The sequence below is a fragment of the Manis javanica genome, chromosome 1 (assembly GCF_040802235.1).
Source record: "Manis javanica isolate MJ-LG chromosome 1, MJ_LKY, whole genome shotgun sequence".
In the NCBI taxonomy this organism is placed as follows: domain Eukaryota; kingdom Metazoa; phylum Chordata; class Mammalia; order Pholidota; family Manidae; genus Manis; species Manis javanica.
In genome coordinates, this window is record NC_133156.1 from 36,521,534 (window position 1) to 36,540,800 (window position 19,267).

General features: G+C 36.9%; 1 protein-coding gene across 3 annotated transcripts in view; it reads left to right on the forward strand.

Moving 5' to 3' along the window:
- The window catches only part of MRPL22 (mitochondrial ribosomal protein L22), a 38,735-nt gene that overhangs the window by 3,501 nt on the left and 15,967 nt on the right, over window positions 1-19,267 (forward strand). For 2 of the 3 annotated variants that reach the window (XM_073231290.1, XM_017670780.3), the window contains exons 3-6: window positions 6,268-6,403; window positions 10,370-10,435; window positions 11,188-11,265; window positions 12,645-12,714. In XM_073231290.1, coding sequence (XP_073087391.1) covers window positions 6,268-6,403; window positions 10,370-10,435; window positions 11,188-11,265; window positions 12,645-12,714 — 350 coding nt within the window. Of the gene's footprint in view, window positions 1-704; window positions 875-6,267; window positions 6,404-10,369; window positions 10,436-11,187; window positions 11,266-12,644; window positions 12,715-19,267 lie in introns of those variants that run through there. The other variant, XM_037025150.2, reaches the window with a different exon arrangement.

Here is a 19,267-nt window from a genome sequence, read left to right on the forward strand (position 1 = left end):
ACTAAGTATTAATCCAGGCTAGACAAGGGCAGCAAAACATCCACGGATGCAGAAGATTTCTCTCAAAGCAGGGGGGGTGAGGTTCTGAGCCTCACCTCTGTTGATCCCCAAATTCTCACCTGATGGCCCCCCTGCGACTGTGCCTGTCTTAGGTTGTTCCTCCCTTGAGGAATCTTACCCGTCTCTGGCTAACCAGTCATCTTCCGGGGCCATACAGGGAAATGTAAAGTTGGTAAGTGAGAGAGAAGCCATATTGTTTGAAATGTTTAGCTTTTTACTTCTTTGCAGATTTATGCCCTGTGGCTTCTATGCCCAGCACTTGTCTCGAGGTATCTTTACCACCTGGAGGAATTATGATACTCGGTAAATTCGATATGAGGCACGAATTCTATTTAAGAGTTATAATTAGGAAGAAAGAAGAAAAGCTACAGATGTAGCATATGGAAGGAAACATGGGAGGATTGATTATTTCTTTGACATATCTTCTTGTAGAGTACCTTAAGTAAAACATAACTTTTATATTCACTGGGAAATCATAAAGTTCATTTGGCTTCTTTTGTTGGGCTCTTTGCTTTATTGTGGTGGCCTGGAACTGCTCCTGCAGATCTGTGAGGTAGGCCTGTAGTCTCTGCCCTCATCGAGTGGAGTCTAGTGAGGGAGGCAAATAAGAAAAATTGCGCAATATAGAGTGCATTATATAGTGGCAAGTACTTAGGAGAAAATGAAAGAAAAATGGGAAAAGGAATTGTGTCTATACGGGAGTGTGGGGGTTCACCAGGAGGATAACATTTGAGTAGAGTTCTTAAGGAAATGAGGAGCAAGCTACCAAGCTGTGCCAACATTTGAGAAAACAGCATTCTGGACAGATGGAATGGTAAGTGCAGAGTCTCTGGGGAGGGAACATACTCATATGGTCAAAAATAGTGAGTGGAAGGAGGGAGATAGTAGTAGGAGATGAAGTCAGAGAGGAGGAAGAAGTAGGAGATCATGTAGATACCTTATGGGTCATTGTAAGTACTTTGACTTCTATTCAGAGTGAGATGGGAAACCATTGATGGTTTTGAGTATGGGAATAACATCATCTGACTTGTGGTTATGAGTGGTTCTTTCAGCTGCTTTGTAGTGAATAGACCAGAGTGAGGGTGGGGAGTAAGGATGGAAGCAGAGATCATTGAATATTACAGGTAAGAGATTATGATGGCTTGGATTTGGGTGGCTATGAAGGTGGGTGAATGGTGGATTCTGACAGAATTTTAATGACAGCTGACAGGACCTGCTGATGAATTGGATGTGGGTTGTGAGAAAGAAGGGTGACATCAGGGTTTGCTTATGACCTGAGCGGCTGGAAGGATGGAATTGCCATTTACTGAGATAAGAAGATTTCCAGAAGATCCAGTTTTGGGGCGAATATCAGAAATTCAGCTTGGGCCTTGTTAGGTTTGAGATGTCCACTGAGCTTCTAGGTGAAGTCATGATTAGGCAATTGTGTGTATGAGTTTAATGTTTGGGAAAGGCATGTAAGTTTGGGAGTCATCCGTACATGAAAAGTATTTAAAGCTGTTAGACTGGTTGACTTTACCATGAGAGTGAGGGCAGATAGAAAGCACAAGACTACAAGCACTGATTCCTTACCTGAGGCAGCTGACATTTACAGATCAGGGAGGTGAGGAAACAAGGAAGAAGACTGTGGAAGAGTGGCCGGAGAGGCGAGAGGAAAACCCAGAGTGTGGTGTCCTGGAACCCAAGTAAAGAAAGTGTCTCAAGGAAGAACGAGTCTCAGGAAGATGCCATACTGTGGTTTGTAAGAAATATACGTACTTGGTCATTCATATGACCAAAATATATTTCTCATATATATTTGGTCTTTGTCCATGGTCCTGGCACAGTTCCCAAAACTCTTGGGAGTTCATGAGCAATAAGAGCAATGAGAGCATCTTTCGTCATCACATTTGGTCTCTTGTCCTCAGTTCCTGAAATTGCTTCAGATCCATAAAGATGAAATGGGTGTTCCGTTATTCATAACAACTCCTTTTCATTGCAGTTGGGTTTGTGATATCGAGGTGGCTTTTGGGCAGCACTTAGGGATGGGGTCTGGTTGCTAGGGGAACCAGCCTTGATCAGACGGGTGGAACTTTCAGACCTACCCCCAGATTTAGGGAGGGAAGAGGGGCTGGAGTTAAATCAATGACTTGTAGCCAATGATTTAATTAGTCATGCCTATGTAATGAAGCTGCCATAAAAATCCAAAGGAAGAGGTTTGGAGAGCTTCCAAATGCCACTGTGCTGGAGCCCCAAGCTCCATGAGGCCAGAAGCTCCTTTCTGTTTGGGGCCCCACCCTGTGTATCTCTGCCTGTTGATTTATATCCTTTAATATCTCCTGTAATAAGTTGGTAATTAGTGAATAAATGGGCTTCCCGAGTTCTGGGAGCTTCCCTAGCATACTAACCACATCCAAGGAGAGAGTCTTGACAAGACAACCTCTGATTTATAGCCAGCCAGTCAGAAGCAACAGGTAACAGGTAATAGTGTCAGAATTAAGTTGAATTGTAGGATATCCATCTGGTGTTGGAGAATTGCTTGTTGGTGATATGAGGAACCTTCCTCCCTACCTGACATTAAAATTGTTGGGTGGTCAGACCCCTTTTACTAGAGATACTTAGATCATTCTCACATGAGGACTGTCATTGACTATTGGATTTTACAGCACAGATATCTTTGATGACCTTGATAAAGCAGTTTTGGTGGAGTGATGGAGGCAAAAGCCTGACTGGGGAGGGTAAAGGGTGAATGGATGTGTGGAATTAGAGAAAGGGAGTTTAGGAAACCAGGAGTTTTGTGGCAGTAGATAGATGGTCTTGGTCAGGGGACGGTTTGTTTAAGTTGGGAGATATTAAAGTTTATATGTTTAATGATGGGAGTGATCCGGTAAAGAGGAAAAAAGTGATGGAAAGAGGGAGGAAAGACTTTCCAGAGCAATGTCACTGAGTAAGTGAGAAGGAATGGGATCTAGGGAGCAAGGGATGAGACTGGTACTAGCTAGGGCATGGGCAGTTCATTTGTAATAACTAGAGAAGGTAGTATGTGTGGACATGGATGCATGGATGCAGGTGGGGATACATATTAGGTGGTGGGAGCTTGTGGGCTTTCTCTTCTGTTTCATTTTCTCAGTGAAATAAGCATGGCTATCAGCTGAGACGTAGTTTGGGGGAAGAGATATGGAAAGTTTGACTAGCAAGAAGAGGTATGAAGTTTGTCTATAGAGACTAGGAGAGTAAATAGACTAGGGAATGTAGTAGGAAAGCCAAGCAGATGTAAGGGCCCACTTGGGGCTTATGAATAAGAATGTAAAATTTATGCTTTCAGTCATCCTTGGCTTATGTAGTGAGAAATGAGAAAATCTGGCCTGTTAATCATTCACATGTGTATGGCATGGTAACAGAAACCTTTTGGAAGAGAGGGTCATGCTCTCTAGTTTACAAAAACTAGCACTGTTTCTGTTTTTTTGTTTTTTCACTCACCCTTGAGCTAGTTAGTGACGTTCACCTGGGGGCAGTTTTGCTTCCCCTGCTCCATAGGACATTTGGCAATATCTGAGATATTGTGGTCACAGCTTGGGCAGGGGGTGCAACTGGCATCCAGTGGGAAGTGATGAGGAACCCTAGTAAACATCATACAAGGTACAGGGCAGAACAGTAAAGAATGATTTGGTCCCAAACGTCAGCAGTGCAAAGGTTGAGAAACTCATTATGGTCCAAAGTTGCTGGAATTCATTGTTTTTTTGTTTGCTAAACTCGTTTTCTTTGATTGTTTGATTGTCCTTGACTTTCACAAAGTAAAATTATACTGAGTTATGGGAATATATGCTTCAGCCCTCTATTTTAGATTTTAACTGAAGCAAAACAGAGGATGTTCTTTTATTCAGTCTCAAGGTGGGGTTAACTTAATGTTAACAGAAGTAAATTTGGGATAAGTTTTTTACTTTGATGCATATAATATGATATTCTCAAGACTGAGCCTGAGGCCAGTGTTACCTTCACCTGGGACTTGGATGTACACCAAATTTCAAAATGAACTATGATGAATAAATAGGAAGTGTTGGTTTTCTCACATTGTGACTTTAGACAATTTCAAATACCCTCTTTTATTTGAATTACCTCTTAATCCTAAAATTTGGCTTATCTCTGCTACTCTTCAGTGCCAGTGACTATGGGCAGAATCTGAAAAGTGATTCTTAAACTTAATCCTGAAGTAGTGGTAGATAGAAAGGAGCAGAATATTGAGAGGAAGGGGATTCATATGGTAGTTACGGTGTATCACCTGCTCTCTGCTTGAGCTCTGGCAGTATCGCTGTCCTGTGGGGACTTATGTGGATGCTGTCTGTACGGGCCCTGTGGGGAACTGGTTCATGCCCACCTACCCTCACCCAGTTTACAGAGCTGGTGAAGGTGAAGGGATTTGGGTTTCCTAGTAATGATATTTTATAACATTTCAAATTTCTAAGTGATAAAGTTGATCCTGGTTGCCTTTCAGTGTTTATTTTACTGTTTTTACGTTTTAACTTACTTCAGTTCTTTAGAATACTAACAATAAGCTAGAGCTTTAAGCAGACTTAAAATTTAGTATTTGTTGGAAAGCAGTTTTATAGAAGGAAATGGGTACTATTAGCCATATTATTACTAAATAACCCATGCTAATATGTGTTAATTCCACCAGCTTCCTTTTCTTGAGTTTGTTTAAAAAGTTTTCATAAAAACCTTAAGTTTTAAATTAGTTTTATTTTCAATTTTACCTATGATTGCTTCATTTTCTGCTTTAATTCAGTGTTCTTCCAACGGTTGACCAGGAGAGGGTGCATAAGAACTTTTGATTAAGTATACTTCTGAATCAAGTACCCTGTTTGGAATATATTTTAATTTTATTTTATTACAGTTTAGTATTTGCTTAATAATTCATTTTCTGAACCATTTGAGCCATGAAAGTGTTGTAGGTTTTGAAAGAAAGCTTTACCATTTTTAACTCATAATGTGTTTAATTTATTAATTCACTAAAGGTATTAATTTGTTTTGAGGACTATAGGGGCACTGCTAGATGTGGGGGATACAGAAGGCATGGTCCTCACCTGCAAGCAGTTTTTCAGACTGGTTAGTGTGGTAGTAGTTTCTTTGAAGAAGAGTTAAATAGAAGCCAAGGGATTTGTGTTTCTGTAATTATGCTGTCAACAATGAGATCAGAGATAGAATTAAAGTTTGGAGAGACCCTGGAGATGAAGTACTCCAACTCCTCTTTTCATAGAGAAAGAAATTGAGGCCCAAAGAGGTGACAGACTTAGGGGGTCCACTATTTACAACTTTGTAGAAATGAACAATAATGATTATAAACATGAGAAGGTTTGCAACTGTGTACATGAAGTTTATAATTCACAATGTTTATTTTTATTTTTTTGGAAAACAGGAGAGATGAACTTTAAGAGGGCCTATTTTAAAATTAATACCAGCCATCAGTGTTTACCATGTAGGGTAATTTTAAAATTAATACCAGCCATCAGTGTTTACCACACTGTAGGGTGTGGCATGTTATTTATCCACCAGCAACAGAATGAAGTAGATATTATTCTCCTCATATGAAAAGTAATAATACCTAAAATTTATTGACTCCTGTTAAGTACCAGGTTAAATATTTTACTTACAGTATCTTATTTGAGCTCCTTAAGATGCCTATGTGGTAATTACTATTATTACTCCATTTACTGATGGGAAAACAGATCTAGAAAGTTATGTGACTTCCACAGGCCATTTACCTTGTATTAGAGTTGAGATTTAGACTCTTGTCTACTTGACTCCATAGTCTCTGCCCTTAACGCCTGGCTTATAGTTTTATTAGGAAATCCTGCCTTCTAACATTGTGCATCTTAATTTTGTGCTTTTCAGTTAAAATGTTGAAACCTAAATGTGGATCGCAAAGGTACAGATTATGTCAGGTATTTTGTCGGCACTGAACTTAGTATGAGGATGTAGATGGTGAACTTGAGGGTAGAGTAGGGGCAGTGAGCCACTAGGAGAATATATTTTTAAAATTCTTTAGAATAAAATAAAATTCTTTAGAGTAAACATTCCTTGCCAAGTGTATCATCCAACTGCCTATATTGTGTGAGAATCTGCCAGTATACAACTGAGTATTTAAGTTCGGATTAAATACTTACTCAGTATTCATGTACCAGATATGTCCTTCATGCTAGGAAAGATTTCTAAGTCTCTGTTGTTTTACAGGCTTCTTTCATCTCACAGTGTTTTACACCAGTCACATATCCACACAAGTGTTTCTCTTGACATTTCTCGAAAATGGGAGAAGAAGAATAAAATTGTTTACCCTCCACAACTGCCTGGAGAACCTCGGAGACCAGCGGTAAGTTTGTGGGTAGAGTATCTCTTAATTTTGATAAAGAACTCTTACTCTTGTATGGCTAGCAATGACTTACTGTTCCATGTTAAGAAAATGAGAAATTATACAGCAATTTGCACAATCCTTTAATTGATAAAGAAAATGTTCTAGATTTATCTTTTTGGAAGTTTAAAAAAATCTTTGTTTTACTTAATTGTTTGCTTTGACTTACCTTCCTCTTTAAGGCCTTAACTCTAAACTAAGCTTACAGTTTAAGACCTATTGATTTGCGATCACAAGAGGCTTGCCAATGGATTCTTGATAATGGTACATGAGGCGTTGGCAAGAATGACTTCAACCATTGGCCAATATTTAAATCAAATACATGGTTTTCCAGTGTTTTATATTTGAACATAGGCACACTTGTGTGTATTTTTCAATTCATAAACCTTTGGACTAAGGTTTTAATTTAATCATTGGATTCCTTCCAGTGACAGGGAGTTTTACCTTTAGTTACTCCGATTTCTTTTACCCTCTCTAAACTGGTAGAGATTGCTCTAGTCTGAGGTAGGAGACTGATTTTCAGCTTAATGTGAATTTGCTGTGGAATACATACACATCTGTTTAAAAAGTTAAAGCAAGTAATAGAGTAAACAAGATTGGAACATTTGAATCCTTAAGAAAATAAACTGTGATAAGTACTTAGAAACAGAATTGCTGTGTTAATTATAAATCATTCAATTTAGCAAACATCTGTTAAAGGTCTGTGGGATTTAAGGCTATGGTGTAATTTATACCTTTAAAGAATGTCATTTGCTTAATTTTGATATGAACTTGACAGTATACATTTTATTAAGATTCATTTGCTATCTACATATTGTTCTGAATTAAGACAGTTTTATGTTTTCTGTTATTTTCTGATTTAGGGAAGTTAATTTGTTAATTTAAAGAGCTCCCACCTGACTGGGAAATAAGAGGAAAAAGAGATGCTAATTGTTCAAGCAAATAACTATAACTTTCTCATTTTATCATGCCATCAGAACTTAAAATTTAGATTTGTCACAGAATCTGTGCTATTAAAAATTGACTCCATTTTGTAATTAACCAAAATATAGAAGAAATTATACATTTGTACAAATTTCATAAACTAATATTTCTTATAATTAATGAACTTTATTTCTTACTTGAGCTCTTTGAACTTAGATATATTAATTGGAAGTAAAGAAATCTAATGGTATTTGTCAGGTCTAGAATCTAAAAGCAAAATTTTGTGTTTTATAGTACCAGTCTTTTTGGATGTTAAGACAGATGTAGATCAGGAGACATAACAAATGGCAGAATTCAAATAGTTAACAATAAATCACGGATGTTTTTTTTGAGTGTATAATCCTTTTCAGGACAAATCACAACTTTTAGAAAATACCTTAGCATTTTCTGACTTTAAGTAATATTTGGTAAATTGGCATTTGTCAAAGTGATGTATCAGTTATGTCTGTTATGACTGAAATATTAATGCCCTTTGTAAGTGCCTAGTTTATTAGCAGGAATAATTTGCTCACCTGCCCACATAGTTCACACACTGTGCCATAATGTGCAATAACTGCTAAACTTGCCGATCTGCTAGCTGCAAATGTTTTAAAAATTATTAGTATCTCTAGTTTAAGAGAGACCCAGGTAGTATTTACCATTATAGCTTATTCCAATCTTCAGCACTGAAGTATGTAGTTAAGCAAATAACAGTGGATGGGGTAGTGAATAAATCCTGTAGCAGTAAGTTAAAATCAGTATCACCAATTTAGGCATGTTTTAGGCCACTCTTATTATTTTTAAGACTACCATCCTAATTCAACTAGCACCAGTTTCCAAAAAATATAGATTCCTATGTAGACTTTATCTTACAGGTGGCTTCTTCATAGTAAAGAAAATAAACCAGAGAGAAATTAAAGGTTTTCTTCATAAAAGTCATACCTTGTTAATTTGGGCTTGAGTTTACTTTTGAATATCTTTGAAGAAAGCTGTTAAATTAAAAGTGTAGTGAGGATATAATAAAACTATTTGAACAACCATTTCTATAAGAGGCATATTTTTAATTTATAGATTACTTGATAAACTGATAGTAAGTGATGCTTAGAAGTCATTAATGGGGGTTCTATAGGCTCTAGTAAGGACTTTTATTAGATGACACTTTTTGTTGTTTGAATGCAACTTTGTGAAGGGAAAAGAATTTCTCAACTCTTAATGTTTTCATTTCTTGTAATATAAATTAACTTCTTTAAAAGTTACTGGTTTAGATATTTCATAATTTATGCTTACTTCATTTGAATAACTATATTGTACATTATATCTTCAATTAACTTTTACCTAACTTACTGTATAGGTTGGTTAATAGCAGTGACATTTAACCAGGCCTTCTGACCTCCAACTTTGCTGCCTTATCTATTTGTTGTGATAGGTTTATTTACTGAGATTTTTGTCTGGCTTATCTTTAGAAAATGCTCTTAGACGTTGCACCTGCCTAGTGTAAATGTTGAGCTTTTTAGTTTTAGAAGAGCATGGTTGAATAACTTCTCCCCTCTTTTTGTAAGTACTTGATTCCTTTCTTCCCATGCTCTTGCCAGGATTACACTATCTCTTTTTCTTAATTTGTAGATAATCATAACCAATTCAGGGTTAGAGATAGCCCACCATGGGAAAGCAAGAATTGAAAGGTTTCTATATAAAAGATTTTATTGAGTGTATTAATTTTGCAGATGAATATTATCAATCATGACAGTTGTTCTTCCCTGTGCTCCCCAGGACGCTTTATTGCTAGAAATGTAATTAGGCCCTTGCTACAGTTCTTAGCCTGTCAGCTTCTATTGCAACTGAAATGAAATCTGTTATATATTAAAAGATGGCCACTTGAGAAAACTCTGCTGTTGCTAAAACATTTGAACATTTCCAGCAGGAGTCAGAATGTTAGAATGTTCTGAGATCTCCTTGCTATTGTTTACCTTGACAAATGTTTTCTGATTTTTTTAAGTGGCAGTATAATAGTGAAAGGAACGTGGGTTTTAGAGTCATGGGAACTTTAATAAAGATACACCTGCCAGACATTGTACCAGATGTTGTATTAGGCCTGTCACATACTTCCCTGTATGGCACTTTGACTTCTAGCTTTGTCTCAAAGGCTTTGCAGTCCTGGACAAGTCATTTGATTTCTCTGATTTTTTTCTTTGTAACATGATGATAAAATGTTCCCTTTTCCCAACTCATAAGAGTTAAGATTGAGTGAAATAATGAGCTTGAAAAGTGCCTTGTGAACTATAAATTGTTTAATGGATGATGATTAAAAAATTAAATATAAGTACCACTATAAATAGAAGATAATAAAAGCTAACATTTACTAAGGTATCTTACCATGTGCTAGGGATAGTAAAGTGCTTTCTTTACATAGGTTACTTCATTTACTCCTTATTCTGGTTTTATGAGATAAGTACTATTATCTTTATTTTAAAGAAGAGGAAATGTAGGCAGAGAAAGGTTAAGTAGCTTGGCTTCTGTAGCTAGTAAATGGTATAGCTGGGATTCAAACCCAGGCAGTCTGATTCTAGGACCTATGCTCTTGACCATACACCTACAATATTTGTCCATTTCACCATTGTTCACCTCACAAGAAACCTTTTTTTTACCCTTTTTTCTATTGTTTTAGCCAGCTAAATGTTTTCAAATATTTTCATTTAAATCTATTTATTCCTCTTGATAGAAATGTTGCAAATTTTGTCACAAATTAGCTATTTTATGGTTTCTATTTATCCCTTAGTAATATTTTTAACATAGTGAGATTTTGGAAAAATACAGCTTTGTAAAGGGAAAAAAGATCTCCAAATTCTTAATGTTTTTATTTCTTGTGGTAGCATCTTCATTAGGCATAGAAAGTAAAAATTTTATTAACAGTATGTTATTGTCATTTTGATGACTTGATAACATTTTTCCCCCCTCATCTGTAAGGAAATCTACCATTGTCGAAGGCAAATAAAATACAGCAAAGACAAGATGTGGTATTTGGCAAAATTGGTAAGTCAAAATTACTATTACATATAATACTTAAGAAAGGAAGCTTTGAGTATTCCCCCAGGATTTGAAAAAATGAAAAAAATTTCCCACAAAATAATATAATTATCTATTCAGATAATTGGCAGATAATCCAAAAATGGTTGCTCAGAAGTGAGTTTTTTTGTGTAATTTTTACCTTTTTTCTGAGAAACTAAAACATGTTGGGTATATTGATACTTAGAACAAAGGCATCCGGAATCTGGTTATAACCAGAGAATCCAGGAAGCAAACTACTGTAAAAGTTGGTTCAAACTATTTCAAAATTGTTGCTTTTTAAGTTTTCTCCCTGGAAAATGAAATTTATATATGAGAGGAGATGAAAGAAGCCAACCTTTATGTAATACATAAAGGAGGAGGAGATGCCTTTAATGCCTAGTGTGGTCCTTGTCAGCCTATCGTGTCTGCTCTCTTTTAAGTTTACTGAAATTATTATACTCTGTGTCTTATGGTTAAAATGTTTAAATTTGATTTTGGCTTAAAAAGAAAGATATCTGTTATCAACTTGTTTTCTTCTCCTTTGCCTGTGTTAGTTTTTTGGATTTATGAAAATCTCCCCCCACCCGGTTTTATTGAGATATAATTGACATATATCTAATTAGCAATTTTTAGAAGTTATTTGGATTATGTAAAGCTTTTACTTTTCATTGAAAAGGGAACATAATCTTGTAAACTAATTTGTTTATTTTTTCTTGTCTGTTACTCTTTAATTCTAGATCCGAGGAATGTCCATTGACCAGGCTTTGGCTCAGTTGGAATTTAGTGACAAAAAAGGGGCCCAAATAATTAAAGAGGTAAACCAAGATGTAGGGGGAGGGAGCACATAGCTAGCTGTCTTGTAGGTATTAGTAAGCTCAGCCTAAATCCTGAATTTCATGAATTTCCTGGTATAAATGCATACTTTATATAATAATGATTTAGGGCACTCAATTTTATTAATATCTTTATACCTTAGGAATATTATATGCTTTAACTATTTTTTTCTCTGAGATGCCTTTATTTGTACCAGACATCTATGTATTTATTTATTCACTGTATGTCTATAAAGTGATAAATCTTATTTTTAGTGATTTGGGGCTTGATACACTTTTGAGAAAAATTTTTTTTTTTTTCCTTTTGTCACTTCCACAACTGAGAGCTTGTGATTTGATAACTAATTAAGTGGAAAGAACACTAGACTGAGACTCAGGAGACTTGGAGTCTAGTCCTTTCTTTGGCAATTTCTATTGCGATTTGTATGGGCAGACACTTAACCTGTTTGGTTCCATTTTTCGTATTTGCAAACCAGATGGGACTGATTAGATGAAGACCCTGGTACCTGTAAAGGTAGCTGATTCATTATGTACAATTGTGCTAAAGGTATTTGTGCTGACTCATTCTAGGCACATGAGTGTTCTGGGTTGAGGACACCTGGGGATATCAGCATTATTTTCTATACTTCAATCAGTTGTCACCTAAAGTCAGATCTTAAGTTTTCAGTTTAGTAGTTGAACAGTTGAGATTGTTGTATTCAGACTTCTAAGAGTTTGCATTGGAGTGCCTATATTTAATTCAATTAACAATGCAATTACTAGGTATTGTGTGCCCAGCTTTGTACTACTACATTCTTTGTCTTCCAAGGAGTGATCTGATTTTTTTAAATTTCTGTAAACAAATTACCCTATTTTAAAAAATGTGTTCTGGAGGAAGTTAATTCAAAATATGTATAGAGTATAAATTTAATAATTCTTAAAGGAAATTTTCAAGTATGATTTTCTTTACTTGTCATATGTTGTTAATAGTTATTTTGGACCCAAAGTTTAAACTTTTTAGTAAGGTTTAGCTCTTGAGCTTCTTGAACTTCTGACAAGTCTCTGATTCAGAGGCCTAATGTTCATTACCAGGGGTATAGCTACCAGCGCTGCTGTCTCCTCCTCTACAGCTTACACAGGCCATTTAAAACTTGGCAAGATGGGCTGTGTTCCTTGCACCTGCAATTATTGTCTGAGGAAGGAAGCTCACTGTATCCCTTCTCCTTGGTACCATTGTCATCTGATATTCTCTTTTAAAAATTCACTCTAAAATGGAGGCTTGTGATTAGCAGTCATATGATAGAGGTAACAACAAGAAATGAGAAATTTAAATCCGTTTCAGTTCAGGGTCTTTCTGAATGCCTTTCTTTTCCTTGCTGAAGGTTCTCTTAGAAGCACAGGATATGGCAGTGAGAGACCACAATGTGGAATTCAGATCCAATTTATATATAGGTAAGGTATTTAATATTCATAGCATTGGAAAATGTCTTCCAATAGGGATGCTAAGTTCTTTATCTAACAAGTCTTTGATACCTAACTGGGTTTGCCAGTGCAGATTGCTGGTAACAGCTTGTTCCAGCTTTCAGCATGCTGTTAGTCTGTAATGAAGGGTAATAACCTTACTGCTTTACCTGTTCTAAAATGAGGCTGAGATCATGAAATCTGTTGCCAATAATCATTTAATAGTGGATATCAAGATGGTACATAGAGTGGCCTTTTAATCATAATAAAACTGAGGTAGAACATAACTCATTTTTTATAATAATTTTTTGTCAACCTGAAGTAAATAATGGATCATAAATGGACTTAAAAAAATCTTTATTTGTAATGTGCCAAGCCAGGTGCCTGATCCATAAAGGTGTCCTTTAATGTAATCTTCTAAATGTCAGAATGGAAAATCTGTTAAATTGTAAAAGCCGAGGGGCTTAGAAGTCTCAGATGACCCAGATGTGTTTGTTCCCCTTTGTTATTACATCCTGAGGCATTATCTCTGGTTTTATATGCTTGTTCCACAACAAATTAAATTAATGTAAGTGAAAATGCTTTGGGAAGCATGATACACTGTACAAATGTGAAGGGATTTTTTTTGTAGCGTACCTTCACACAGCTCTTTTCCAGAAAGGTCGATGTTTATTGCAAAGCTCTCTTACCCCTCCCAATACCACAGTAAAGTAGATCACAAGTTGGAGTTAATGTTTTCCTCTCACTTCAGCAGCAGTTACTCCTAACCTCAGCAGTTTTGTAATCAAAGATGTTTATGAAGCAAAATTTTCCCAGTTTGCTAAACCTACATAGAAAAAGGACTTTTATCTAAAGATGCTTTAAATTCAAGGTATGGGGAATTGCAACTCTCTGAATGGAGGGAAAAAGGCCGAATAATTATGGGGGAAATTAGTTGTGCTTTATGATATTTTTTCAACAGAGTAAGAAAAAATATAACTAAATTTCACTTTGTCTCATATCCTCTGCCCTGCCAGAGATATTTATTCTGGCTGAGTTAAAAATCTGACCTCAACTCTCCTGGAATTGATGGTGTTTAACCACACCTGTTTCTGAAATTGAAGTAGATTATGATTCTATTTCTTTTTCTTATACAATTTTTTTATTAAGGTATTATTGATATACACTCTTATGAAGGTTTCACATGAAAAACAATGTGGTTACTACTTTTATCCATATTATTGAGTTCCCCCCATACCCTATTGCAGTCACTGTCCATCAGTGTACTAAGATGCTACAGAGCCACTGCTTGTCTTCTCTGTGCTACACTGTCTTCCCCATGATCCCCCCACACCATGTATATTAATCATAATACCCCTCAATCCCCTTCTCCCTCCCTCCCCACTCACCCGCCCCCGCCCATCCTCTTTGGTAACCACTAGTCCCTTCTTGGAGTTTGTGAGTCTGCTGTTGTTTTGTTCCTTCAGTTTTGCTTCGTTGTTATATTCCACAAGTGAGGGAAATCATTTGTTGCTTGTCTTTCTCTGCCTGGTTTATTTCACTGAGCATAGTACCCTCCAACCTCATCCATGTTGTTGCAAATAGTAGGATTTCTTTCTTATGACTGAGTAGTATTCCATTGTGTATATGTACCACCTCTTCTTTATCCATTCTTCTACTGATGGACACTTAGGTTGCTTACATATCTTGGCTATTGTAAATAGTACTGCACTAAACATAGGGGTGCATATATCTTTTTGAATCTGAGATCTTGTATTCTTTGGGTAAATTCCTAGGAGTGGAATTCCTGGGTCAAATGGTATTTCTATTTTTAGTTTTTTGAGGAACCTCCATACTGCTTTCCACAATGGTTGAACTAGTTTATATTCCCACCAGCAGTGTAGGAGGGTTTCCCTTTCTCCTCATCCTTGCCAGCATTTGTTGTTAGTCTTTTCTATGCTGGCCATCCTAACTGGTGTGAGGTGATATCTCATTGTGGTTTTAATTTGCACTTCCCTGATGATTAGTGATGTGGAGCATTTTTTCATGTGCCTGTTGGCCATCTGAATTTCTTCTTTGGAGAACTGTCTGTTCATATCCTCTGCCCATTTTTTAATTGGGTTATTTGCTTTTGGTTCTTGAGGCATGTGAGTTCTTTATATATTTTCAATGTTAACCCTTTGTCAGATATGTCATTTACAAATATATTCTCCCATGCTGTAGGATGCCTTTTTGTTCTGCTGATGGTGTCCTTAGCTGTACAGAAGCTTTTTAGCTTAATGTAGTTCCATTTGTTCATTTTTGCTTTTATTTCCTTTGGCCAAGGAGATGCGTTCAGGAAAAAGTTGCTCATGTTTATATTCAGGAGATTTTTGCCAATGTTGTCTTCTAAGAGTTTTATGGTTTCATGACTTACATTCAGGTCTTTGATCCATTTTGAGTTTACTTTTGTGTGGGGTTAGACAATAATCCAGTTTGATTCTCTTGCATGTAGCTGTCCAGTGTTGCCAACACCAGTTGTTCAAGAGGCTGTCATTTCCCCACTGTATATCCATGGCTCCTTTATCATATATTAATTGACCATATATGCTTGGGTTAATATCTGGAGTCTCTATTCTGTTCCATTGGTCTGTGAGTCTGTTCTTCTGCCAGTACCAAATTGTCTTGATTACTGTGGCTTTGTAGTAGAGCTTGAAGTTGGGAAGTGAGATACCCCATGCTTTATTCTTCCTTCTCAGGATTGCTTTGACTATTCAGGGTTTTTTGTGGTTCTATGTGAATTTTGGAAGTATTTTCTCCAGTTCGTTGAAGAATGCTGTTGGCATTTTGATAGGGATTGCATTGAATCTGTAGATTGCTTTAGGCAGGATGGCCATTTTGACAATATTAATTCTTCCTACCCGAGAAAGAGCATGGGATGAATTTACATTTATTAGTGTCCTCTTTAATTTCTCCTAGGAATGTCTTGTAGTTTTCAGGGTATAGGTCTTTCACTTCCTTGGTTAGGTTTATCCCTAGGTATTTTATTCTTTTTGATGCAGTTGTGAATGGAATTCTTTCCCTGATTTCTCTTTCTGCTAGTTCATCATTAGTGTATAGGAATGCAATGAATTTCTGTGTATTGCTTTTGCATCCTGCAACTTTGCTGAATTCAGATATTCTAGTGTTTTTGGAGTGGATTCTTTAGGGCTTTTTATGTGCAATATCATGTCATCTGCAAATAGTGACAGTTTGACTTCTTCTTTACCAATCTGGATTCGTTATATTTCTTTGTATTGTCTGATTGCCATGACTAGTACCTCCAGTACTACGTTGAATAACAGTGGGGAGAGTGGGCATCCCTGTCTTGTTCCTGATCTTAGAGGAAAAGCTTTCAGCTTCTTGCTGTTAAGTATGATGTTGGCTGTGGGTTTGGCATATATGGCCTTCATCTGCAAACAGGGACAGTTTGACTCCTTCCTTACTCATCTGGATGCCTTTTATTTCTTTGCGTTGTCTTATTGCTGTGACTAGGACTTCCAGTATCATGTTGAATAAAAGCGGGGAGAGTGAGCATGCTTGTCTGGTTCCCTATCTTAGAGGAATAGCTTTCAGCTTCTTGCTGTTCAGTATGATGTTGGCTGTGGGTTTATCGTATATGGCCTTTATTATGTTGAGGTACTTGCCCTGTATACCCATTTTGTTGAGAGTTTTTATCATGAATGGATGTTGAATTTTATCAAATGCTTTTTCAGCATCTATGGAGATGATCAAGTGGTTTCTGTCCTTTTTGTTGATGTCATGGATGAATTTGATGGATTTTCGAATGTTGTACTATCCTTGCATCCCTGGGATGAATCCCACTTGATCATGGTGTATGATCTTGATGTGTGTTTTGAATTTAGTTTGCTGATATTTTGTTGAGTATTTTTGCATCTATGTTCATCAGGGATTTTGGTCTGTAGTTTCTTTTTTTGTGGTATCTTTGTCTGGTTTTGCTATTAGAGTGATGTTGGCCACATAGAATGTGTTTGGAAGTATTCCTTCCTCTTCTATTTTTTTTTTTTTTTTTTTTTTTTTTGGAATTTGCAAAGGTATGCTTTTTTTTTTTTTTTTTTTTTTTTTTTTGAGAGGGCATCTCTCATATTTATTGATCAAATGGTTGTTAACAACAATAAAATTCAGTATAGGGGGGGTCAACGCTCAATGTACAATCATTAATCCATCTCAAGCCTAATTCTCGTCAGTCTCCAATCTTCTGAAGCATAACGAACAAGTTCTTACATGGTGAACGAATTCTTACATAGTGAATAAATTCTTACATGGTGAACAGTACAAGGGCAGTCATCACAGAAACTTTCGGTTTTGATCATGCAATATGACCTATAAACAATCAGGTCAAATATGAATATTCGTTTGATTTTTGTGCTTGATCTATATGTTGATCCCACATTTCTCCTACTATTATTATTATTTTTATTTTTAATAAAATGCTGAAGTGGTAGGTAGATGCAAGATAAGGGTAGAAAACATAGTTTAGTGCTGTAAGAAGGCAAATATAGATGATCAGATGATCAGGTGTGTGCCTATGGACTAAGTATTAATCCAGGCTAGACAAGGGCATCAAGACATCCACGGATGCAGAAGATTTCTCTCAAAGCAGGGGGGGTGAGGTTCTGAGCCTCACCTCTGTTGATCCCCAAATTCTCACCTGATGGCCCCCCTGCGACTGTGCCTGTCTTAGGTTGTTCCTCCCTTGAGGAATCTTACCCGTCTCTGGCTAACCAGTCATCTTCCGGGGCCATACAGGGAAATGTAAAGTTGGTAAGTGAGAGAGAAGCCATATTGTTTGCAAAGGTTAGCTTTTTACTTCTTTGCAGATTTATGCCCTGTGGCTTCTATGCCCAGCACTTGTCTCGAGGTATCTTTACCACCTGGAGGAATTATGATACTCGGTAAATTCGATATGAGGCACGAATTCTATTTAAGGGTTGTAATTAGGAAGGAAGAAGAAAAGCTATAGATGTAGCATACGAAGGAAGCTTGGGAGGATTGATTATTTCTTTGACATATCTTCTTGTATAGTACCTTAAGTATGTATAGGTTTTAAACTACTAACTAATTTGCACACATATATTAACATAATAGGAATACGGTGACATAAACAAAGCAAATCTATAATTACCATCCATCTCCAGTGAAGCCAAGAAAACCATTTAGGCACCCTAGGCATTTGTGAAAATTTATCTATGATATGATGGATATTGTCCAACTGTACTTGAACCATCAGACAAATTAAAGCAGCCCATTTCTGGGATCTGTTCACATCCCATATGTTCTTTTAACCATAGATAGTCGATAGTCATGAGATTTTGGAGTGCTACAACTTGCACCCCTCCCAACTCCTGGTTGAGTTCCAACAGTACAGATCCGGTCAAATTCGTTGTCTCACTGTATGCACATGCCAGCCTAGACATCTCCCTCCTCATTCTTATGGCAAGTCCAGGAGATGGTGGGCTGGATGCAGCCACAACCGCAGCATCGTCTGGATCCCTGTGGAGGCTTTTTGATGATCATCCCCCGGCACAAGTCCTCCAGAGAGTGCTGATGCCGGAAGCTCCTCCTCATATCGTATCTTAGTTCATTTTCTGGGTATCCAAGCTAGGCCTTGATCTCCTGCATAGAAACAAACAGACCCTTTGCCCACACTTTGACATGCCCTCTATACCACTGTGCAGAACTCATTGGAGGTCAGCACACAGTAACTGCTTTTTTTTTTTTTTAAAATTAAGAGAAAGGAATATTATCAGAAAAGAGTACCTCCATAGCTGATCATCTGACACCCTTTAAGTGATCAACATTAAGGATATTTAAAGCATGCATTGATCTTTGATTTACCAATAGTTTTATCCTGTTAAGGAGTAATCCCCCTTTTCCTTCTTTCTTTCTTTCTTTTTTTTTTTTTTTTTTTTTTTAAATTTTTAATCTACACTTACATGAAGAATACTATGTTTACTATGCTCTCCCCTATATCAGGTCCCCCCTAACAACCACATTACGGTTACTGTCCATCAGCTTAGCAAAATGTTGTAGAGTCACTATTTGTCCTCTCTGTGTTGTGCAGCCCACCCTCCCCTTGCTCCCTCCTCCCCATGCATGCTAATCTTAATATCCCCCTTTTTCTTCCCTCCCCTTATCCCTCCCTGCCCACCCATCCTCCCCAGTTCCTTTCCCTTTGGTACCTGTTAGTCCATTTTTAGGTTCTGTAATTCCACTGCTGTTTTGTTCCTTCAGTTTTTCCTTTGTTCCTATACTCCTCAGATGAGTGACATCATTTGGTATTTCTCTTTCTCCGCTTGGCTTATTTCACTGAGCATAATACTCTCCAGCTCCATCCATGTTGCTGCAAATGGTTGGATTTTTCCACTTCTTATGGCTGAGTAGTATTCCATTGTGTATATGTACCACATCTTCTTTATCCATTCATCTACCGATGGACATTTAGGTTGCTTCCAATTCTTGGCTATTGTAAATAGTGCTGCGATAAACATAGGGGTGCATCTGTCTTTCTCAAACTTGATTGCTG